Here is a 24,318-nt window from a genome sequence, read left to right as displayed (position 1 = left end):
CTTCTTAGAATTTTAGATGAGGAATGGTGTTATTTCTGTCCTTGTAGTCATTCCTGTATTTCACAGAGTAGGTCCCTTTAATATGATATGAGCACTAGTAAAAGGTATTTACGTGAGTTAAGGTAAAAATCTTACCTTGGCTAAGATGTTCATGGTAGATAGATGCTAAATTAGGAAGATGTTGTTGGAGATGAGATGTTAACTCTGCATGTGAATTAATCTGTACTAATTCCTCTTCACATCCAGATTCTTCACCATCAAAATCAGCCATATTTTTTTCTGATTTTGCACTGACCTGGGAACTACTGCAGCTGACATCATCTGCACTTAGCATGTCATCAACCATATGCCTACAGAATACATGAGGAAATAGGATACAGACTAAATAAGAAAAAAGTTTACTCATTTCAACTGTCTTCACTTCTTACTCCAAAGTTCACACCTTCACTGTAAAGATTTTAGTGCAAATTACATCACTTATACAGTTGGAAAGTTCTTCAAACAGGTATAGAAGTTTTAAAAAGCTTAGTTAAACGGATTGCTAACAAGTCATTAATCTCCAAAGCATTAATTTTATCAAACCTACATAAATCATTTGGCTTCCCTTAAAAAGTGAGCTAAAAATGTTTTAGGCAATGCTTAGAGCGAACTACAGTCAATAATTCAACACAGTAAAAAACTTAGAAGAGAAATTAGCTTTTTGTTGGCTTATATTCATGCAATACAAGTATCATCAGAAAAACATCTAGTACCTTACTTAGTTCAGGGTCTAACTGAAATCAAGACAAATTTAATAAAAATTAGGTAGTTCTATTAAAATGAAAAATTTCTTGTATGCTATCCTTTTGTTTTTCTTCTCTCTGTCTTAATTTCAAGTTCATCTCTATTTTGAATGTATACTGGTTGTATTCTGCTACAGGCAAATACAAACATTCTTCTAGTACAATGAAATGAGACAGGAAAAGAGGTAGGGTGTATAAATGTGAATAGGGTCATGAAAACTTTTTTACATTTTGTACAGGAAAACTAGAATTTAGAGAATATCTGACCTTGGAAAGCTATTTGCAAGAGGGAGAAAATGATTCAAGTATCAAATTTAAGAACAGTCATAATGAATTTCTCTCAGCTCTTAATTATCTTGAAATACTGCAGATTCGTTAAAAAAGAAATTCTGTTCCTATACGTTCTTCAATGAAACAAGAAATGATTTTATACTTTCAAAGTTCAAAAGCAACGGGGTCTGCACAATTCAAAAACTCCACAGTCAAACTAACTAAAAATAAAATATAATTATGTCATAATTATATTAAGGAAACTACAAGATAGATTTCATCAGCGTAAACTTACCCATCATGGTGGTGGTGATGGTGGTGGTGGTGGTGGTGGTGGTGATGGTGGTGGTGGTGGTGGTGGTGATGCTGTGGCCCAATAAACTGCCGACAATTAAATAATTCGTTCCCAATAGCTTCTCCAAGAAAGTCCCCAGTACGTGTTATACAAGAATCCTGAGAGGCTTGGGATATATGCGCAGTGCTCATTTCTCCTGCCATATCATGTTCTGTGTCTTCAGGACGTGAACAGGTATCCAGCATTCTGATTCGATTATCAACTGATGGCACTGAGTCACTGTTGAAAACAAGGTCCTTTCCTGTTCCATTGTTTGTGCCACTTCTCTCTGGGGGACCCTGTGCATCTCCCAAACAAATGCCTGCCTGTGATTCAAGCTTTCTACTTCGAAGGTCTGTACCACGACTGCTGTTGGGAGGATCATGGCCATGGTCATCTTCTTCTTCTTCCTCTTTGAGAGCTTCCATGTCTGCAATGTCCTCTGAGTGCACTTCACTGCCAGGGCTCCCAGCTGACTGGCTGGCATGGCTAGAATTGACCTCGTTGCTAGATCCATCACTGTGTCCACTGCTGCTGCCAGGACCACTACTTCCATCCTCACCACTATTGGCAGTTTCATCAGAACTTCCCTGCAAGGATTCCTGTATTTCACAAGATTCATTAAAGAAAAGTAAAAAATGAAATAATTAAAAGTAACATTATAAAACGTGATGGTCACAAAGTTATGATTTAAATGTGCAAGCAATGTAGGTGGATTATTTAACTTAGAGTTAAGCAACTTCTAGTGCCATCTTTTATAGACATCTCTTCTAAAATGAATTGTCAGTAACTCTATCAAATTACACACACACGCTGCAAGACATAAACAAATACATGAGAACCAAACTACAAAATCAACAAGGAACAATGATGATAACTATATTTTTTCATTGAAAGCTTATCATAGCAATGTAAAACCTGTACGACCATGTACTAAGTTTTTGCAACAAAAAACATAGAAAATTAGAAAACCAAAAAATACGAAATTAAAACTGCTAAGAAAAAGTACGTTAAAAAATCAACTATGAAAGCACCGCTTATTACTGAAAAAGAGAACTATAAGCATGCTCATGCATCCTGATCTCATTATGAGGTTTTAGACATCAAAGTGAGAGTAAGACTGATCTATCTGTGAAAAAATTGAAGATAAACAAGATTACTTCCATACCTCTGTGTCAGAAAGTCGCTGTTGCACATGTTTAGTTCTGTTAATAAGCTGCTCATCCATTTCAATATCACTGCCTCCACTTTGATGTGTATCACTGTTATCACTGCTTTGAGGACTAGCTGCAGGTGACCCTATTTTAAAGATATTTTATCTTTTATTTTTTTATTTAAATTAATGTGACTATAACTATCCAATTTTATCTTTTCATTATAACCACAAATTTTGTCCTTTCTACCACCACACAAAAATAAAATCAAGAAGGTCAATATCCAAAGGCTATTTCTAAAAACAATTTAAAACTAAATCCAATCAAAAAAGTTGATGGTTACACTGGTTTTATACAGATTGGTAGAATTACCTCTAGTTATACTTAACATATTTTGTGTCTACCTTTAAAAATAAACTTCAAAAGTCTGCTACAAATTTTTATGTACTATTTAACACATTACTCTAAAAAGCAATTAATTTTTAAAATTACAAATAATGTTGATGTGCATGTCTAAGACTCAACTTACAAGGCGACGGGGCTGCTCTTCTGAGCTCTTCTTCCTCTGAAGAAAAAGGAAAAAACAGGAGGGAAACATTCTAAGTGACTGAGCTTCTTTGGTACAGCATATCAGTTGTTCATATTACATAATCAACAGAGATACAGGTAGGGAAGCCTGCAATAATGTAAGTCCCCACCACCTGCAGTAGTTGTTGTGGGTGCCTGCACAGAGAAGCCTAAGAAAAGAGTAGTATATGAAGTCAGGAGAGAAAAATTGGGGTAAAATATAGAAAAAGTTTAGAAAGCCCTTGAATATTATATCTGTAAAAGATAAACAGAATAGTTGATACCTCATAGAAACCTTTGAAATATAGAAAGAGAACATTATATATGTTCTACCCTCAAAAGTGTTTCCAAACATAATTTCATCTTCAAAGATTTTTTTTAAACAAAGTATCAACATCTCTGCAAAGGGGAAAGTTGGGAGGACAAAATACTAATAATTTAAAATTTTTATTTTACCAGTATACTGAAAACATAAAGCAAGCCCCAATTTATTGATCACTTTACATATATAAATTGTTATATCCCATGCAAAATCACTAATTTCTAATTTAGCTCAAGAAGCAAGGAAAATTTTAATCTAAAAATCCCTTTGTTTTGGAACAGTGAGGTAGAAATTAATTTTCCTTACCTTTCTTATTTCCCATAGGGAGATTAGTATTGAGTAAAGATGCAAAAGAACTCTGTTTTGAAAGTTGGGCCTTAGCTGCTAGTGCATTATTCCATAATGCTTTAATAAGCATAGATGCCAAATATAAGGTCTATAAAAATGAAAGAAAAATATGAAGGGAGGTTTTTAAACAGCATAACAACTTAAAACCATACATTCAAAATAGGTATCTACCAGTTCAGTTGCAGTGGATAACTTCAGTCAGGGATTCTCAAGCTTTTATCTGTAAAGAACCCTACCCTGTTGGCAATCTGATGAAGTCCACAGACTCCTCACAATAACTGTTTTCACTAATAATAGCCAGCACTGATTTAGAACTTTAAGGTTTGTGAAGCACTTTAGAAATATTATCTCATTTTCACGCCAATCTTGGATGTTGTTATTATTACACACATTTTACATATGAAGAAAACTGACATAATCAGAGATGGAGTGATTCACACACCTAGGATATGTGTGAGGCTGTACCTGAACTCAAGTCTTACTGACTCCAAGTCTTTATCCAATAAAATACATAAGAGTTACAATATAAAACAAAAGTATTGAAATATAGCTATTAAAAAATTTTTGTTGAAGTTCATCGATACAAAATTAAGAATCCTTGCTTTAATTAGTCAGTACTCTTTCACAAAAGGAAATTTTAAAAAATTTCTTACCTGTTCAGTATGACCACTTGGATGAAGAGCTGAAACAAGATTGAGGAGATGTCTAAGCGGGACAGGATCTAAGTTCTTGATGAGGGAAGGAAACAAGTCATGTATGTACCGACTACAATGTTTCAACTGGAAAACAAAAAAGTAAATAATATTTATAAGTAAAATAAGGAAAAAGAGAAAAAGCACACTAATACAGGATATGGTAATATAAATAATAAATTAACTAGAAAACATACATTGATCTTTGATCTTTTCATCTGTTACATGTTGGTAAAGCAACACTCATGTCTTTTTTCAAGCATGGAATAAATGAATTTTAAGTATCAAATAAAAACTGTAATTACAGAATAAATTAATTTCAAGTACAATCTTAGTCTCAGTCTAGGATGCAATCCTCTTGGCTCAGTTTCTCCTTGTGTTCCTTTGAAAAGGAAAGTTTCCCACCTAACTATTTCTGAGTTTAGCAATGAGGTGGAACAGATATTGAAGAATTGTAACTCTATCTGAATTTACACAAAGCCAAGGATGTTTTATCCTGTCATATTTGATATGTCACACGTCCCTGCTTTTTTCGTCTATAGCAAATTTCCATGATCAGAGGAAGTAGTCAGCATAAGATATGAGCTCTTTTGGGTTATCTTATTGGGTAATCTAATATTATTTTTATCTAGAACTAGAACATGTGCAAATATTTATGCAAACTGCTTAAGACTCACCTTAAGATATTCTCTTTGTTCAAAGGATTTTAACAGCAGCAGTATTTTTCCTGCGATCAGTCTCCTATTGCTACCAATGCCAGATTCAATTGCAACAACTTTGTGGCTAAGAAACTTTGTGATATCTAGAAATTCTGCAATAACTAGGAATGTTGATTGTTATAACCCTTTGGGAGCTTATGTTACTTAAGGACAATTTACACCAACTTAGTTATAATGAATCTCAATTTTAAAGGTTTATATTTTTGCTCTAAGGTGAAAAAGCTATCACTTTGAAAGTTTTTAACTAATTTTCTTCAGAAAAGTTTAGTGATTATTTCTTAACAACACGATAAATTTTATAACTGTTTCAAAAAGGGAAACACTTTTGGAAGAAATGTTTAAAAAGTCTTTTTGTGATTTTAGAAGGCCTACTAAACTTTTATTTGCAAGATAATTAATTACTAAATTAATGTAATAAGTTGTAATGACTTTATAGATCTTGCTGTTTTGATCTGAACTTGCAGTCATTCTATGACCTAAGCAACAGCTAAATTAATGTTTGAACTTATGGAAAAGATTCAATTTCTGAAGTTATCTCATTCTTCCAGAATGAATACAATCAGGAATGATAAAGAAAACTGTGAAACAACAATGTGTGTCCATTCAAATGTTAAGGTTCAAGTCAGGAACCTCTCTTGTTTAAGGCAGTACAGTTATTTTAGTGAAGAGTAAAAACTTTAGCCATCTTGTCTATGGTAGAAATATACAGGAAAGTAATTGTTTTCTCTCTCCTGCTTGGAACCATTTTCCTTTGTACTGATAATGTTAACCATAGATCTCCTTCTCCTTCTTCTCCCTGATACCCTAAGTTCCCTTCACCCTCCCAAGTGGGAAGACAACTACTTAATTAAACTGGGAAATTCTGTAGGCAGAGAGTAAGCCCAAGACTGCTGGGTATGTCACCCCCATTCACAGGGCAATCCTCACCTTCACCCAGAGGCAGTTTTTGCAAAAGCTCCCTCTCCCCAATGTGACCCTCTCAGAGGTTTTGGCCACTCCTATAGTACTGGCTACTCCACAATGGGCAAATATATCCACCTCCAACCCCTGTTTAGCAACGGGGAATTACTCTCAGGCTTCGAAGATAAGCTCTACAGCCACTGAACTGGTAAAGACCCCTGTTAAGAGAGGGCCTGTAAATGTTTATGCTGGCTTATAAACTGGCTCCACCTGTGAGGATACTCACAGTAAAGAGTGCTCTCACACCTTCACCTCCTCAAGTTGTACCTCTTGTACTGAGGGAACATTCCCTACTTGCGCCTATGACTCTTTTCCACCCTCGAACCTCCTAGTAGGTGGTCCTTATCTAGCTTTCACTTCTCAGCCAATTCAAAAGGCCAAGGCCTTCTCTGGCTATGAAGCTCCTGTTAACTCCTTTTCTTGTCCCCCTCCTGATCGTATTTCTTTTTGGTCCTTGTTTGTTAAATCTCCTTGTCAGATTTGTCTCTTCTAGGCTCAGTGCACTCCACTTGCAGATGACAGCTCAAGCTGGATACCAACCTCTGTCCAAGGCCATGACCCATCTCCCCCTGGACCTGGTATCGAGCAAGTTCCAAACACTGGCTACAGACCCAACTCCTTGAATGAGGACCGTAGGAGGCAGGAACAGCTCTAAGTCCTCTCTCAGCTGAAGCAGTTCCAGAAGCTAAGACCTTTATTCCTTACACCAAATGAATTTCGGTCCGATCTGTTTAAGGGGGAATGACGGGGTGCTTGTGCTTGGACCCTAATCCTAACAGCCTCTGCTTGGATGCCTGTGCCTGTGGCAGAATTCCAATTTCAGAACACATCTAGTTCTCAAACATATTCTTTCCCAGGCAGCCTCTCTAGCTGAAGGGCAGTGTGCCCCAAAATTATCTCTGCTTCTTCCTTAGTAAGCAGCTATGCCCAATTACAGATTGATTCAGGATGCTGATAATTGACTACACTGAGTCTAACATGTATCTTAAGACATAGTCAAACTTACACTCCCTTACGTTAATCTTGTCTAACAAGACACATGATGGAATCCACCTGATATTCCCAGTCACTTTTGGTGATGTAGTGACGTTTCACAGGCAAAACCACACCCCCGGGTGGCCCCCCCTTTGGGCTCTTTCCCAGTGAACTCTGGGTAAGATACCTGCGTACTAGATACAAAAGGTGCATGTTCCTTTAAGAACTGACCAACCCCTAATCACGCCTTGACCACTCCCTGATCCCACCCCAAAACACCTAATTGACAGATTTCACCCCTAAATCTTGTAAACTTTCCCTGTAGCCCTGTATGGTTGCAGGTTCCCTAAGAACTCTTGCTTGCTTTATTTACTTAAAGCGTAATAAATCTTTGCCTCCTTGACTTAAAGAATGCTTGGGTCTGCGAATTTATTCCAGGCAGCCTTGCCTTGGAAATTTTGGTTTGGGATTTCTACATCCCTGGGTTCATTTCTCCCTCTATGGACTCTGGAGGAGAAAGTGGGGCTGGTGACCTTGCACAGCCCTCCCTCACTCAAATCAAAGTCAACTGCAAGTCATGTCATCATTTCCCTGATTCCCTGGTCCTCTCTGAAAACAAAGGACAAACGCAACAACAAATTGGTACTTTGTATATTATCTGGGAAATATAATAGTGCCATCACTAGGTCCAAAGCTATACAGAGTTTAATGACTTTGGAATGTAGTTCCAAATTGTTTTTGGAATACCGGAGGGCCAATTCACCGCTCAAACAACAGTGCCTTAAAGCCATCTCTCCAATGACTTCCATTTTGCTCTTTTGTCAATCTTTTGTGAATCTGAAGTGTTTTAAAGTGAAACCTTAGTTTTACAAATGTGAGGTGGCTAATATCACGGTTTTGGTATGTTTTTTCAGGGGATTGGTAGTAACTGCCATCTCTTCTCTTGAAAACTGCTTATTCACATCCTTTTCATATGAATTTATTCAAGGCAATGGCTCTTGTTTCTATTTATGCAAATCCCTAGATATCTTTGATATCAGTCCCTTAGCAGAGAAATTTACTACCAAGATTAGCTTGCTGCCCTTCTATTTCAAACTGAAATATTTTTTGTTATTCATAGTTCTCTGACTCTCCAAACAAGGACCTGCAAACTGCTGTAATGGCCTGTACTTGCCCATCACTGATAAACAGGTAGTCAATGCTATACCATACAATTCAAATCATATTCAAGGTAGGGTACGTCACATTGATTCACCAAATAGTTTAAGTTGTCTTCTTAAACATTTTTATAATATTCTACGTTTTAAAATGATTTATGCTAACATGGCTTGATTACAAAACATAGCAGCAAAATTTAAGTTTCTAATTAATACCTGAAAATAAATATTTAATTCTAAGGAGAAAATTCAAATAGCCTCTAGCTGTTTCATATGACAATGAACAACAAATAAAGGCAACTTTAGTGGAAAAGATCATAGAAACATGCCTTCTATCCTTGCTACTACTGCAAAGAAGCTCATTTCCCCTCTATGCTAGTCCTCATCAACTAGGCTTCATAGAATAAGTTGCAATAAAAGGGAACAGGAATAAAAGGAGAGAAAATGTAAGTCCTTTTGCTGTTCCTATCTCCAACTCATAGCTTGTCTTCTTCTATATCCAACACTTATAATCCCTCCCCTAGAGCTAATACTAAACTCCTCGGAAGCACAAGACATAAAATTGCACCCAAAGATGAGGGAATTAAAGACAAAAAACGACCTATGATACAATACATAAATATGCCTATGTGAATGAGTAAGAAGTAGATACTCAAAAAAGTATCAGATCAGAGACCATGCAGTAAAGAAAAACAAGACAAGTTTGACTCCTTGATAAGAAATACTACTACTTACTTCTGGTGAGTCTGAATGATAAGGGGAAAAGGAATTTAGAAAGAGCTGATAAAGATTATGAAGTCTTGCTCAAGAAACTAAATACCTTAAGGGTAAAGACAGTATTTTTAACATTACTTCTATAGCATGTGAAATTTAACCAATAAATAAAATGAGGTCATTTCTCCAAGTGGAAAATAATTTCTTCATAGGCCATGCAATTTATTAAGGACAGGTCAATGGCATGCCTACATTTATGCCAAAAACTCCAATCAAAGACTGACCTTTTTTTTTTGTTTTTATACCGAGGTGTGTCTTCCTTTTGACTTCATTACACATCATTTGGACCTACCCTGGCAAATATAAGGCAGCCTTCTGGGGTGGACATTTAAATGAGAAGGTGGTCCAAGAGTTCAAGGTTCCTACTCATTACTTCATCATTTGGAGGAAGGATTGATCCTCACATCAATCTACAACTAAGGGAAATGGCTTTCGAATGCAGCCAACCTTTTCCTTTATGGGAATTAAGGAAGGGAATAATTACCTGGTTTATGAAACCCACTCTGCCTCTAGCAAACATGGCCAGAAAAACATACGCCATCTCAACCAGGCTTTTACCAGCTTGGTCTCCCTTCTCCACAACAGGTCACCAAAAAATCTTGATGAGGGGAGTAGCAAGAACAAAAAGACATGTCCCTGGGGGCAAGGACCTAGCCCACCCCTACACACACACAAATGTGTGCACGTGACCATATGCACGCATATACACACACACAAAAGTAAGGGTCCCTGTCCAGGTAGAGGCCTTAGGGGCTAGGAATAGATTTACCTTATTCAGTTACACCTATTAAAAATTACCTAACCTTCAGAGGTTAGGGGTCTGAGGAAACAGATGGATTCATATAGAAATTCTGACACTAAAAAATACACTCCAACATTAATTTTCCTCACTTCCAAAGAGAGGGTTCAAAAGAGAAAAATAAGTGAAGAACTAGGTGAGAAAATGGTATCTGAGAATGAGCTTTATATATCTGAATGATACCTCATTTCTCAAATACATAGAGAACTGAGTCAATTTTATAAGAATATAAGCCATTCCCTAGTTGATAAATAGTAAAAGGATATGAACAGACAGTATTCAAAGAAATCAAAGGCTACCTATAGTCATGTGAAAAAATGCTCTAAATCACTATTCCTTACAGAAATGCTGATTAAAACAACTCTGATGTACCACCTCACAACTATCAGACAGGCATATATGACAAAAAGGAAAATGATGGATATTGGAAGGGATATGGAAAAACTGGGAAACTAATGCACTGTTGGTGGAGAGCAATTTGGAACTATGCCCAAAGAGCTATAAAGCTGTGCATACCCTTCGAACGAACAACACAACTGCTGAGTCTATATCCCAAAGACATCCAAAAAAAGGGAAAGGGACCTATTTGTACAAAAATATTTAAAGCGCCTCTTTTTGTGGTGGCTAAGAACTGGAAATCAAAGGGATCCCCATCAACAGGAGAATGGCTAAACAAGCTGTAGTATATGACTGCGATGGAATATTATTGTGCTACAAGAAATGACAAGCAAGATGATTCAGAAAAGCCTGGAAAGACATATTTAAACTGATGCAAAGTAAAGTGAACAAAGCCAGGAGAATGTTGTACACAGTAACAGCAATATTTTTCGATAAAGAATTGTGAACGATTTAGCTATTCTCAGCAATACAATGATCCACAATAATCCCAAAGGCGTAATGATGAAGCACAGCATCCATCTACAGAGAAAGAAACGCCATTGTTTAAATACACACTGAAGAATGCTACTTTTCACTTTCTTTCTTTCTCTTTTTTTTATTTGAGTCTTCTTGTACAAAATGACTATCATGGAAATGTTTTACCTGATTGCACATGTATAACCCATATCTGATTGCTTACTGTCTCAATGAGGGATTAGGGGCAGGACAGAATTTGGAACTGAAAACTTTATAAAAAATTGTTTTAACATGTATTGGGGGGTAAGTGTTTCTGTTGGTTTACACATATACATGCAAATATATATTATATTTGTTAGACATACATTGTAAAGATCAGTAGAGGAAGAAAATAAGTGACAGTCATATGAGTTATGAAAAAGGCAATCTGGCCTACAGAGGAAAGAGATGAGGAGTTTTAAGAAACAGATCTACAAGCCTGGAATGGTAGCAAGAGGTAGTAGTGATGAGGAATTTCACTTGCACATACATCTGCTGGAAATGAAAGAACCTAATAATTTACTGCCTTGTCTCAATGATAATCTCATCGTTCAAAAGATGGAGTAATGAAAAAGGGAAATTTTATATGACTTGATAGTTCTCAGAGAAAAATAGGTCACTAGGATGAAAATTATAAGAACCACAGAAAAAAAAACAGCTAATCAATTTCAGAATGCATGGCAAAAAGAGAGGAAAGCCAAGCCATAATCTTTCATTTACCTTAGATTTCAGCAGATTTCAAAGGGTTGTATCCTCATTGCTTATACATTGCTTAGAATAAAATAATTTTTTTTAATTTAAGAGATGTTTGTATTGTTCTGCAGAGTATGGTTATTTTTTTGTTTTCATTGTTAAAATAAATTTATATTGTTATTATACATGTTGTTGTTTAAAGTTTTATTACTGTTATACATTTTAAAATAAATTTATTATCAATATATTTTTCATAATCTTATAAACTTTATTGTTAAAACAAAAAGCAAGTTCTACTTTTTGAAATTGTGGAGATACCTGTCAATACGGGAATGACTAAATGAATTGTGGTATATGTTCATGATGGAGTATTACTGTGCTACAAGAAATGATTAGCTCAGTGATTTTAGAAAAGCATGGAGAGACCACCATGAAATAATGAAGAACAAAATAAGCAGAACCAAGAAAACATTGTATATATTAACAGCAATACTGTTTCAAGAACAACTTTGAACAACCAAGTCATTCTATTATAAATACCAAAATTAACCTCAAAGATCCTACGAAGGGGGAAGCTGTTTGAATCCAGAAAGGAATATTGCTGTGGTGTAGGAAATGATGAGCTGGGTGATTTAGAAAAACATGGAAAGACTTGGACTTATGAAGGAAGATGCATCCCACCTTCAGAGAGACAGATAATGGGAGGAAATAAGCACAGTACAAGATTACATAGCATGGGGTGTATGGGTGTGTGTAGGTGTCTATGTTTATAGATATATCTATATCTATAGCTATATGCACATCTATACATCTATACATCTATATATCTATATCTATATCTATATCTATGTGTGTGTGTGTGTGTGTGTGTGTGTGTGTGTGTGTGTGTGTATCTCCACACCTTATTGTAGCCTTCTTGCAGAGGCAGTGGGGTAGGAAAGGAATAAAGCAAAAAGTACACAGCACAGAACAAAAGAAAGGCTGGGATCACTGAACATTGATAACAGTCATTTCATTATAATTGGTTTACCTTTTATTGCTATGTATCTTACTTACTGTATTTAAAAATATTACTCTGAGAAGGGTTTCATGAAACAAACCAAAGTTAAGAACATCTTGTCTAAAGTGACTGATGTGGCTATATAAGGGACTCATCAACCAACTTGGGTTTTTAAAAAGATTTGTTCAGAATGAGATTGTGCAGAATGGGATAGGCAAAGTGCCACAGGACTATGTAAAAGGCATATATACCATTTATCCTCTCCTAAAAAAGCAAGAGAATGGAGTCTACAAACTCTATTCCAATGAGCTGGACTTTCAGGCAAAATTACAGAATATACAAGGGAAGGTCAGAGAACATTAAGAAAAGAAAGGAGCAATCACCAAATGCTAGGTTGGTTTCACTAAAAAGAGGTCTTAGCAGTGAATGTTGAATAACTGCAATACAATGTCCTGACCAATAAATCATGTGAATGGTGAAGATACATATGTATAGCTTACCTAAATTTTAGCAAAGTATATTAACAGTATCGTAAACTAGTTGTACATAAAATAATGGGAACTTTGGACTAGAAAAAGAATCTGAAAACTATTACCAATGAGCCAAATTTATAGCCTTTTATTTTGTAAGGCCCAAAAGTTAAAAATGGTTTTTTTCCTTTCTTACATGAAGTAAACACATAAACGCCATTTTCAGCATTTAGGCCCTACCAAAAACAAAAACAAAATGGAGGGATGGATTTCAACCTCAGTTCACAGTAGACCCCTGATTAAAAGAAGGCAGAGTTAAAATGTCAAATGCAAGGAACAGTAATTAATGATTCAATGTCAACTCAGAAGGTGGTCTTCAGTGAAGTACTCTGATTTGACATCATGCTATTTAACATGATTAGCAATGACTGGGACAAAGGCATAGACGCTATGGCTATTTAATCTAGTAATAACCCGAAGTAGGACAAGATAATGCTCTAGACAACAAGAACCAGGTATTTGGGGAAAAAAAAAAAACAAAAAACTTCTGAGTCAAAGATGTCATAGAGTAGGAAAAAAAGCCAACAATTCCATAAGTAAGAGTTGGTATGTTTACAGTACTAAGTAGTGTAGTAGTGGTTTTCACATTGCTAGAGGTCACCAAACAATGGCAAGATGACTACTTCTGTACTTTGAGAGGCATTTTCTTATTCAGGTATGTTTTGAGAACAATAGAAAGGCCTCTGAGGGCACTCTGTGACTAAGACCAGAATCCTGATAGAGTGTACACTGGCTCAAAACACACCTGAAAAACTGGATTGAAATCTGTGCAGTTTTCATGAGGGACACTGATTATCTGTAAATAATCTGGAGATGAGAGATCGATGAAGAAGGACCTTGAGATAATGCTATGTAGTGTGAAAGAAGTGGAGATATTTAGCCTGATGGAGAAAAGATAAAGGGGAATATGTTGTCCTATCCCCTGCCACTCAACTCAACTACCTATTTACCAATTCAAATGTGCCCACCCTTTCCACTACACACTCTGGAATTCTTATTTCACAGTAAACAAATTTCCCTCAATCCTAGATTCCTTTTCTCAAAATTTTTCCCTCTGTTAGGCCTCTCAGTATCTTCTCCAGCAATGTCATAACCTTCTCTCTCACACTGGTCTTGGTGAGGGAGTCAAAATACTCCTCACTCCTCATTTTCATGTTCATATTCTTTATTTGTTTCCTTCACTCTGTCTTTTCTCCACTCAGTCTTTCCTCATTTGAAGTCTACATGGTTCACATTTTAGACCCAATCAAAATTATGGCAGCTAAGGATTATCAACCACCAAGTCATGTTAAAATGTTCTTCTAAGCTTTTAAAAGTTACCAATGACTCATTAATTGCCAATCTAATGTTTGTTTCTCCAACCTAATCCTTCTCAAAGTAAAAGCTACAGTTGACCACTCTTTCAAACCTGTATACTGTTTTTCCTCTACATTTTCATGACATTACTCTCATTCACCTTCTACTTGCTCTCTTCATAAACTCATCAACCCCTCTGGGTTTAATTATCATTTCTATGTAGATGATACTCAGAGCTATAAGTTTCACACCAGAATTTCTCCTGAGCTTCAGTCCTGAGTAACCAGCTAATGGATAATTTAAACTGGATGCACCTGGCACACAGTAGATGCTTAATAAATGTTAGCTGACTCATCTAAACTTCAACATACCTAAATCTGAATTGATCATATCTTCCCTAAACTCAACCTCTTACAAACTGTGCTCGGTCTCTCAAAGATGTCACCATCTTTCCAGTGTTCTCAAGTTTTTAATCTGATCATTATCATGGACACCCTCCCCTCCCTCACCCTCCCTTATTTCACAAATCCAATGCATTGCTAAATCTTGCCCTTTCTACCCTTACAACATTTCTCACACCTGACCCCTCTCCATTCACATAACTTTACAACGTAAGTCTAGACTGATATTACTGCAAAAGCCTCTAAAATGGATTTCTCTACTTCAAGTATCTCACTATTTCAGTATATCTTACATTTTGCTGACAAGTAATTTTCCTTAAACACAGATCTAAGCATTTCACACCTCTATTTAATCAACTCCAGTGGCTTCCCATTGACTCTAGAATAAAATATAAATTTCTCTGTTTTGCATTTAGCCCCACATATCCTGGCCCTAACCTACTTTCCAAATTCATTGGACCATACTCTCCTTTCTGCACTCTGAGATTCAGCCAAGCTGGACTTCTTTCTGTTTCTCACTCAGAACACTCCATCTCTCATCACTTTGCCTTTGCATTGGCAGGCAGGCAACAAGATTACTGTGTGCCAGGCACTGTGATACATGCTGGGGATATAAATAAAAGCATAAAGATAGTCCATGCCCTTAAGGAGCTTATATTGGAATGGGGGAAGACAACACATAAAAGGGAGCTGAAAAGTTTGAGGCAAAGAGAGGAGAAAGTAACAGAATAGACAACAATCTCTGCAAAGTCAGAAATACAGTCAGAAGGAAATGAAGCATGGTCAATCTGGGACTGACTCCAAAATAAGGAGTCCAAAAGGAACTCAGCAGTGGCCATGCCCATGCCTGGAATGCATGCCTTCCTTACCACTACCTCATAAAGCACCTTTCTTTCCTTTAAGATGTAGCTTAGACAATATGTTTTGCATGAAACTTTTCTTGATCCACAACATCCAGTGCCCTATGTATGTATACATACACATACACATACACACACACACACACACACACACACAAAATTTATATGTGCTTATCTCCTCCATTAGAATCTAAGCTCAATGTAAGGACTACTTAATTTTTTGTTACTTGTGTTCACAGCATGTTGCTTAATAAATATTTAATGACTGTAACATATTGTCAGACTGTATGAGTGAGTCTTCTGAATTCCTCTATTTCTACAGAGGAGATCACCATCCTTTTAGTAATCCAGGTTTACTATTTCATTCAGTTGTTTCAATTGTCTGTCTGACTTTGAGACCCCCATGTGGGGTTTTCTTGGCAAAGATAATGGAGTTGTTTGCCATTTCCTCCTCCAGCTCATTTTGCAGATGAGGAAACTGAGGCAAACAGGGCTAAATAATTTGCCCAGGGTCAAGGAACTAGTAAGTGTCTGAGATTACATTTGAACTCAGGTCTTTCTGACTTCAAGCCCGGCTGTCTATTCACTATGCCACAATGACAACAATGTGAAAAGAAAGAACTACCACAATACAATCAAAAATGAAAGTTGCAAAGTTATACCTCTTCCTACATAAAATACTGCCTGACTCAAGACTTTCTCTTCTCCAAACTATTCTCATTGCTGTTGGAATAGTGATTTTCCTAGAAGTGTAAGTTTGATTATGTCTGTCTATACTCAGTAACACCAGTGGCACCCTAGTACCTCCAAAAATATAAACTACTCTTGATGACATTTAAAGATGTTCTCATCTTGACTCCAAATTACCTTTACTATGTACTACTACTTCTAATTCCAGCTAAACTGAACTTCTTGATGTTCCTTAAAAACACATTCCATGTCCCTTCTTTATGCCGTTGCATAAGAGGTCCTCCACAACTGAAATGCACTCTCCAACTCACTAGGCATCTTAGAATATGTAGTTCCCTTCAAGAATTAACTTAAGATCAAAAACATAATGTATTGCAACAAATATCTAACAAACATCATGAAAATACACTAAGAAATCACAAATAAGCGCTACTAATTTGAAGTTTTTTAAAAAATAAGAGGCAGCAAATGTTGTAAAGTTAAATAGGCACGACTCAAAAGAAAATGAGATATTATAAGACATTCCTTTGAAGAAGTAGAAGGTACACAGACGTGGAACACTTAATACATGTTCAGACTTTTTCCACTTGTACTGATGGTTTTGAGTGATTTTTTTTTCCTTTTAAAAAATATTTGTTTGGGATGTCTCTCTGAGAAAGAAGGGGAGAGAGACTATTGCAGGAATTTTCACAAAGTAAAACCAAAAGATAACCAATAAAAATTCTTTAAAACAAAGAAAAAAGTACAAGATGGAACAAAAAAAAATAATGGATGCTAATAAAATACTTGAAAACATTTTGAAGGTGATTACAACAAAAGCCCTTTAAGGTTTTAATTCGGAGAATTTCATTACCTGTGCTGCAGCCCAAATGCAATCTATGTGCTGAGTACTTAGTCGTCCTTCTGCTGCCAGAAAATTCAAAATTACTTGACACTGTTTGATAATCTGTAAAACAGGGACACATATGTTCAATATACAAAATACTTTTATCTACCAAGATGGTTGAAAACCAAATGATTTTTTTAAACAAACCTCAATATGTAAATTTGGTCCAAATATATGCTCAACAACATTGTTGCTAATAAGCCAGTCTGCAAGCTCTTTTGCAATTGACCTAAAGTAAAATAATAAAATTAGTTAGCACTGCGGATAAACTAAAATTGCAAGGCTTTTTCATGAAAAGGTATTACTATTATCATTTATCAAAACAAAAAGAGACTTTTCATTTGCAAAGAATAGGCAGGTAGACAGATAAATTCCTACTGAGTAAGAGAAATAGAGAAATTGAAGCTTCATAAATTTCTCAGAACTCTTCATGAAAGAGCTTCAATCTGATAGATGTCACTGAGGAAAACATGAACTGAAGGAACTCACTGGCTCTACCTTTTTTCTGAGGGGGAATCCTGCTCATAGATTCATTTATGTGAGGCCTAGATTGAACAAAAAAAGGAGGGAGGCCCTACTAGTCACTCAGTATGCTCAAGTGAGTACTAGAAAGGTGGCAAGCACTGAATTTCCAGAAGGAAGACTTATCCCCACAGCTACTACTGTATACTACTCCTTAGTGAGGATGTTGCTGTTGTCATTCCTGGAGAGGAATGAATATTAAGCTTAACATTATTCTGAGCAACTTGCAACTTGGGAGCACCTTCTATGTAACGTATATTTTTTATATTCGTTTCCCTCTTTTGCTCCTTTTATTAACTATGCATGTATGAAAGTGATCTAATTATGGTTCAGGAAGTTAATCCATGTTTTCCTACTTTTTCAGATGTTATTAATTCCATGGATGCTTTTTGTATTTATTTTCCTTTCACAGCATTATCGGGTATCTTTTCTCTACACTGACCTTCACAAGCAAATGATAGATTTCTTCCTTTAGTAGTTATTCTTTAAATTCCCAAACACTAAGGCCCACCATCCTTAGCCCCATCATCTTATTATGTATTAGCCCATTTGCTACTAAAATACACATTTTATATTACAGCATATAATCATAAGATGCTTAGTAATTAAAAATGCTTTAACCTAATTCACATGACTAAAATAAAACTTACTAAAGAAAATAAACAATAAAATAAGAGAGGCACAGTGAGTAGAGCGCCGGCCCTGGAGTCAGGACCTGAGTTCAAATCTGCAAATAATCTGGAAAATATCCACATTAAACAGATTACAGACCCACTTAAGTATCAGAAATAGAATCAAGTCAATCTTATCTTCTCTAACTGTCTAACTGATACTATCCATCACCAAATATTTATTGTTGGAAAAGGAGGGGAAGAGAAGAGCACACTGAGAACAGAAATGCAAAAAGTTGGAATTCAACTAAATAATCCACCACTTATAACAATAAAGACAAAAACAATCCCTGGCCCCCAAAATAACTCCTACCAATATATAAACAAAAGGAGAAAAATATAATCTCCCAGAGAAGGAATTAAGGAAGGTGAAATAGGTTGAAGGAATAAAATATGAAAAGGTAGGCTTAAGAAGAATTAGGAGACAGCAGGCAAAATAAGTCAGTCAAATAAATGGAACAAAAAGTAGTATGGATTTCTGGGTAGGCAAATTAGTGAAACCAAGAAGAGTGATTCAAGGCTGAAGAGTAGAGTCTGGAGCTCTCGCTGGGGAATTACTACACAAATGGAATTTGAGTGGTTCTGTTAAGTGACAATAATTGGCTGTGAAAGTGCTTAAGATTATTGTAGTACAAATAGTACCAAAAGGTGGGGGAAGAGGGGGGACCAAAAATCTCAATTGTTATGAAAAGTTGAGGAAAGTGTGCAGTGACTTGCCCTGAATGTTCATTGTTTGCACTTTTGCCATAGTTAAAGTGGCATATCTGCAGACTGATCTCTCTCCTTAAAAAAAGCATTAGAAGAACACCTCTCCATTCTCCAAGCAGTAAGGGAGAAGAGTTCTTTGAAAAGGAAAAAGAAGCAAAATTTCAAAGAGGAAAAACACAAAAGGGGTGAAAGAAGAGGAAAGACCTGACCCTTGTCATTCTGACAGAGGATGGAAGAGTATAATAAGGGAGAAAAGGAAGAGAAAGGACAGCTGTACAATTAAAAGCTTAAAAAGAGATTTGTGACTCTGGCTATTCTTGAAAGTTGCATGCTCTAAGAAAGAAGCTACTTGTTCTCCATAGAAAGATACATTAAAAGAAAACAGCTATCAAGATCATTAAGCTAAGGGACGAAGGAAGAAGAGAAATAGCAGTAGCTGGTGATTCCTTGCTCATAGTTAAGGTTCCTCCAACTCTCAAATTCTGTGATTTTGTAATATTTGGCAGAATATAAAACTATTTCAGCATATGCACACAATAGTACATGTTGCAGAAGTTGTGGTGGTAAGGACTATAATAAGAAAGGACGAGCTATCAAGGAAGACTCTCTCTTAAGAACAGGTTATCAAAAAGCACCATGACAGAAGCAGCTTAAGAAAACTACCAAAGACCTCTAGAAAAACACACTGAAAGATTATATCAATATTTAGTGCAGTAGAAAATTTCAACACCATACTGCCCAATAAAAGTTATGCCTAACAAAAGAAACATACAGAAAGGAATTCGAATGGGGGTGGGGGAGGGGAAGGAGACGGTCTTTAAAAAATTCTTCATACTCTTTATCAATAATTGAAAGTCAAGGCCAACAGGATAAGGAGATATGTGGGTCAAAGTAGTATAAAAGAAGGAAACAATTCAAAATCAATCAAAAATTATACAACAGATGCTTCACACCAAGAAATCAGACAGAGAAAACTCCAAAAGGAAAAGTACAATACACCGAAAGTGTGAGTTACATGAAATCTAAACCGGGAAAATTGCGTACTATTAAAAAAATGAACAAGATAGGTGATGAGAAGTCTTATTTCTCTTAGAAACTCAAAAATAACATAATATATGTATGTGTGTGTGTGTGTGTGTGTGTGTGTATATATATATATATATATATATATATATATCCATAAACACTGGCTCTAACACTTCATAGTGCCACAGGAATTATTTGCAAAGCATCTTACTGGTTTCCTTAAGCATATAAACATAATGTAATATTTCTTAACAGCAGGCATCACATATTTATTGCCCAAAGACAATACTAGTGACTTTTCCAAATACGGGCCAATTAAATTCTTACACACTTGCAGTGCTTCTTAAACTGTGGATCACTTTAAAAAAAAAATTTGTTCTATGAAGTTTGGATTCAATCAAAGGGCCCCACTTGAGGACTCAGATGGCACATGTGGCCTTGAGGCCGCAGGTTCCCCACCCCTGCATCTAACCCTTTATTCATTTCGCTGATTATGCCCTGCTAAGCCTCAGCTTTAATCATTCCCACCACTCACCACATTCACTCCTACACACCTGCTGCTAAATGAAGGTGTAGGAAAATTAAGCAACTTTTCTGATAAAGTCTACTACAAATCTTTGTTACATCACCTCAACTGGGCTCTCACCACTAACAGGCAGTCTTACAATACTTCCTCATCAACTCACTATCCCACTCTCTACACATGATCCTCGGGAACTTTTCATCCCTCCTTAAACTTCCTATGGCATCCCTTTCCCCCATCCTCTGAACTAAGAATCTTCCCTCTTATTTCACAGAAAAAACTGAGGCTATTCACTTTGAGTTCCCTCTTTTCCTCACCTCTCATCACTAAGATGCCTTCTGCCACTATCTCCTTCTTCACTCATCTTACAAAAGAGGTGTTCTTACTCCTTATCAAGGCCAAGTCCTATACTCTCCAGTAATCTCATTCTTTCCAGTCTCCTCAGACTGTCCCCTTGGTCACCCCCAAACTATGACTTACCTTCAATCTCTCCACTGGCTCCATCTCTACTACCTACAAACAGGCCCAGGTCTTAGTCATTCTCAAAAAACCCTCACCTGATTTGTCCAACCAGGCTAACTATCATCCTTCATCTCTTCTGCCCCTTGCAGCCAAACTCCTAGAAAATGCCTTCTAATATTAAGTGTTTCCACTTTCACTCCTCTCTTTCTAATTAACTACTTACAATCAGGCTTCCAACCTTATCATTTCCTTGAAACTGTCCTCTCCAAAGTAAGCAAGGACCTTTTAGTTACCAAAGACAATGGCCTGGATTCCTCACCATCTCACTCCATCCCCACCCCCACCTCCCTGTATCCAAACTTTCGTGAAGGCCAGCTAATTCTACCTGTGCAACATGTCTCCAACACATCCCCTTTTTTCCTCTGAAACTACCACTACTCAAGTACAGGTGCTCAACAACCAGTACTTGGACAACTGCAATAGCGTAAACCATTCTCCATTCATTCACTGTGATTTTCTTAAAGGACACATCTAATTAAATCACTCCCCTACTTAATAAATTCCAGTGGCTTCCTATCAAATGTAAAATACCCTGTTTGGTGTTCAAAGCCTTTAGTAACCCACCTCTCTTCTTCCTTTCCAATGTTCTTACAATTTACTCCCTGCCATTTACTCTTCTAGTGACACTAGTCTCCTTGCTAGTCCATTAACAACACTTTTCTAACTCCAGGAATTTGCTGTGGCAGTCCTCCAAGCCTAGAATACACTCCTTTCTCACCTCTGTCCACTGGATTCCTTTAAGTGAAAGTTCTTGAAAAGAGGCTGCAGCCCAACAGAGCTACCCCCTTCCCCTTGTTGTTCGCTGATTGAGATGAGTACCTGGAGGTATTTGCACTATCCTGGGACCAAATCTAATGGCCTGGAGGTCTAGGTCCAGGCTTCGCAGAGGTCCTCCCAAGTTGTTTTAGGAGGACAACTGATGTATCTGATTTTTAATTATTTCTGCCACTTGAAGTTCACTTTGAGGCATTGTTTTACTTTGTGGGAGAATTTAGGAGAGCTCAGTATTTCTTATCTTATTCCTCTATCTTCACAATATTATTAGTTCTTACAATCAGTTTCAGTTCAGAGACATCTATGTTTAGCGTTAAAGCTTAATCACCAGTTCCTAATAGATTAATGTTATTTGACATAAAACTGAATATTTATATATCTTTCTACTATAATTTTATATAATTTTGACAACTTTATTATGAGAACTACTGCACTGTACTTATTTTGTATGTGTTTTGTTATTAGGCATATGTATACATACTATTTCTCCAGAAATAATTTAAGATCTTTAAGACTAAGGATGGATTCACATTTTTGATTTTTGTTTCTTTATCCTTAGCATCTAGCACAGAACCCAGTAGAGAGCAAATGCTCAATAAATGTTTTTTGAATGATTCATTTAAAGAAATAGAACTTAGATGTCATGTTACTGCTAATGCTCTATAATATAATTTTTAATTACTGTTCACACTATATAACTGCTAAAACTGAAAGTCAGCCAGAACTTAAAAGACCTTTCCCTAGGACTGCAAATTACCTGCCTTCACTGATGGAGGGGGAAAAGAATATATTTAGCTTAAAAGGTCCTCAGTGAAAACTGAGATAACAAGAGGAAAAGAGCCAAAAAGCCTCTCCTTCAGTTCCTGCAGGCCAGACTGTCCCTAAAGGTTAACAAAGACTTCATCAAAAAAGCAAAGTAGGTCCTATCTCCTTTCCTTAGAGATGAGAAATTTGCTAGAATTGACTGTGTAGCTCTTCTATAAAATCTTATTACAAGAAAAAATGTCCCAAAAAGGTCAAAGGATAAAAGATCCATCATTATTGATGTACTTAATTCTACAATATCAGTCAACTGTTCCTATAATGAAGATTCAGAAAATAATTTCCATTTTCTCTTTAGAAGCCTTTGTAATTTCTTTTATAGTTTAACATGAAACTCCTGTAGTGACTCATAATGAGAACTTTCCAAGTAACAACTTTTTTAGCAACTTTTTTTGATATAACATGTATATTTTGTCCATAGTCATTTGTTCGATTTCCTTGACACAGGAAGAATCTCCAATCATGAAAGGATATTAACTGTATGAGATGATGGAAATGATTGTCCCTTCTTCCCCCAAAATCTCCTTGGAATGGAAAAGAAACTCAGAAAACGAAGTATCGAAATTATTTCAAATTGGAACAAAGGATTCTCTTTCTAACAAAAGACAAATATGTGTATATTCATTCCTATTCTTTACAAGTAGCTAAGCTGCAAAGAAAACAAACAAACAAAAAAATACCACAACAAGTAAAACAAACAAGCAGCCCATGGAGAGGTAATGAAGCACAAAACCAAAGAGTTAACCTTAGAAAACCAAAGTTTCCAATTGTAGATTAAGTCACTTAACAACTCAGGCTAACAGCTTTAAGGTATGGCCCAAGAAAATCCGCCAAAATATCTGTAACTATGGGGTATAGAAATCTATCTTGCCCTACAGGAAATTTGAAGGGAAGGCAATAAGAGGAGGAGTTGGGGAGTATGGGTGATAGAAGGGAGGGCAAATTGGGGGGAGGGGGGAGATTAAAATGCACACTGCCTTGGGGTGAGGAGGGGAGAGATGGGTAAGAAAATTTGGCCATTTTTAAAAATTAGCTATAATTTTTATATATACTTTATATAATTTACCACATGTTATATACAGCAAAGTGGCAAACTGGAGTTATGTACTCTGCTTCTTTACTCACCTGTACAATGGGGACAGTAATAGCTTCTATCTCCTAGACAAGGATCAAATGAAATAATATATGTAAAGTGCTTTATGGACTTAAGCACTATTATAAATGTTTTCTATTTATACTTATTGTCATTATTATTTGATCCTCACAATAACACTATAAGAAAGGTACTATTACTGTCCCCATTTAACAGTTGAGGAAAATAAGGCTGAGATTAATCAAATCGTCTGGAGTCACATATCAAGTAAGTATCTGAAGAAGGATTCAAACCTGGAATTTTCTGCTCCCTAGTCAAGCATTCTATTTCTTATATGATATTGTTGTTGGGTTCTTTCAGTCCGTTCTAACTCTCTGTGACCTCATTAGGGTGTTCTTGGCAAAGATATTGGTTTGCCATTTCCTTCTCCAACTCATGTTACAGATGAAGAACTGAGACAAACAGGGTAAACGACTTGCCCAGGGTCACATAGCTATTAAAGTGTCTGAGGCTGATTTTTTTTTAACTCATAAAGATGAGACTTCCTGATTCCA

General features: G+C 36.3%; 1 protein-coding gene across 2 annotated transcripts in view; it reads right to left on the bottom strand.

The window, feature by feature from the left end:
* USP34 (ubiquitin specific peptidase 34) overlaps positions 1-24,318 on the bottom strand; it is a 317,435-nt gene that overhangs the window by 164,769 nt on the left and 128,348 nt on the right. For both annotated transcript variants that reach the window (XM_036750464.1, XM_036750465.1), the window contains 8 exons: positions 17,251-17,332; positions 17,071-17,163; positions 4,431-4,556; positions 3,736-3,865; positions 3,070-3,105; positions 2,555-2,685; positions 1,348-1,988; positions 136-350 (listed from right to left, as the gene is read on the bottom strand). In XM_036750464.1, coding sequence (XP_036606359.1) covers positions 136-350; positions 1,348-1,988; positions 2,555-2,685; positions 3,070-3,105; positions 3,736-3,865; positions 4,431-4,556; positions 17,071-17,163; positions 17,251-17,332 — 1,454 coding nt within the window. The remainder of the gene's footprint in view (positions 1-135; positions 351-1,347; positions 1,989-2,554; positions 2,686-3,069; positions 3,106-3,735; positions 3,866-4,430; positions 4,557-17,070; positions 17,164-17,250; positions 17,333-24,318) is intronic.

The sequence above is a fragment of the Trichosurus vulpecula genome, chromosome 3 (genome assembly GCF_011100635.1).
Source record: "Trichosurus vulpecula isolate mTriVul1 chromosome 3, mTriVul1.pri, whole genome shotgun sequence".
Taxonomy (NCBI): domain Eukaryota; kingdom Metazoa; phylum Chordata; class Mammalia; order Diprotodontia; family Phalangeridae; genus Trichosurus; species Trichosurus vulpecula.
Note: the sequence above shows the minus strand (reverse complement) of the source record. Positions and strands in the feature narration are given on the sequence as shown.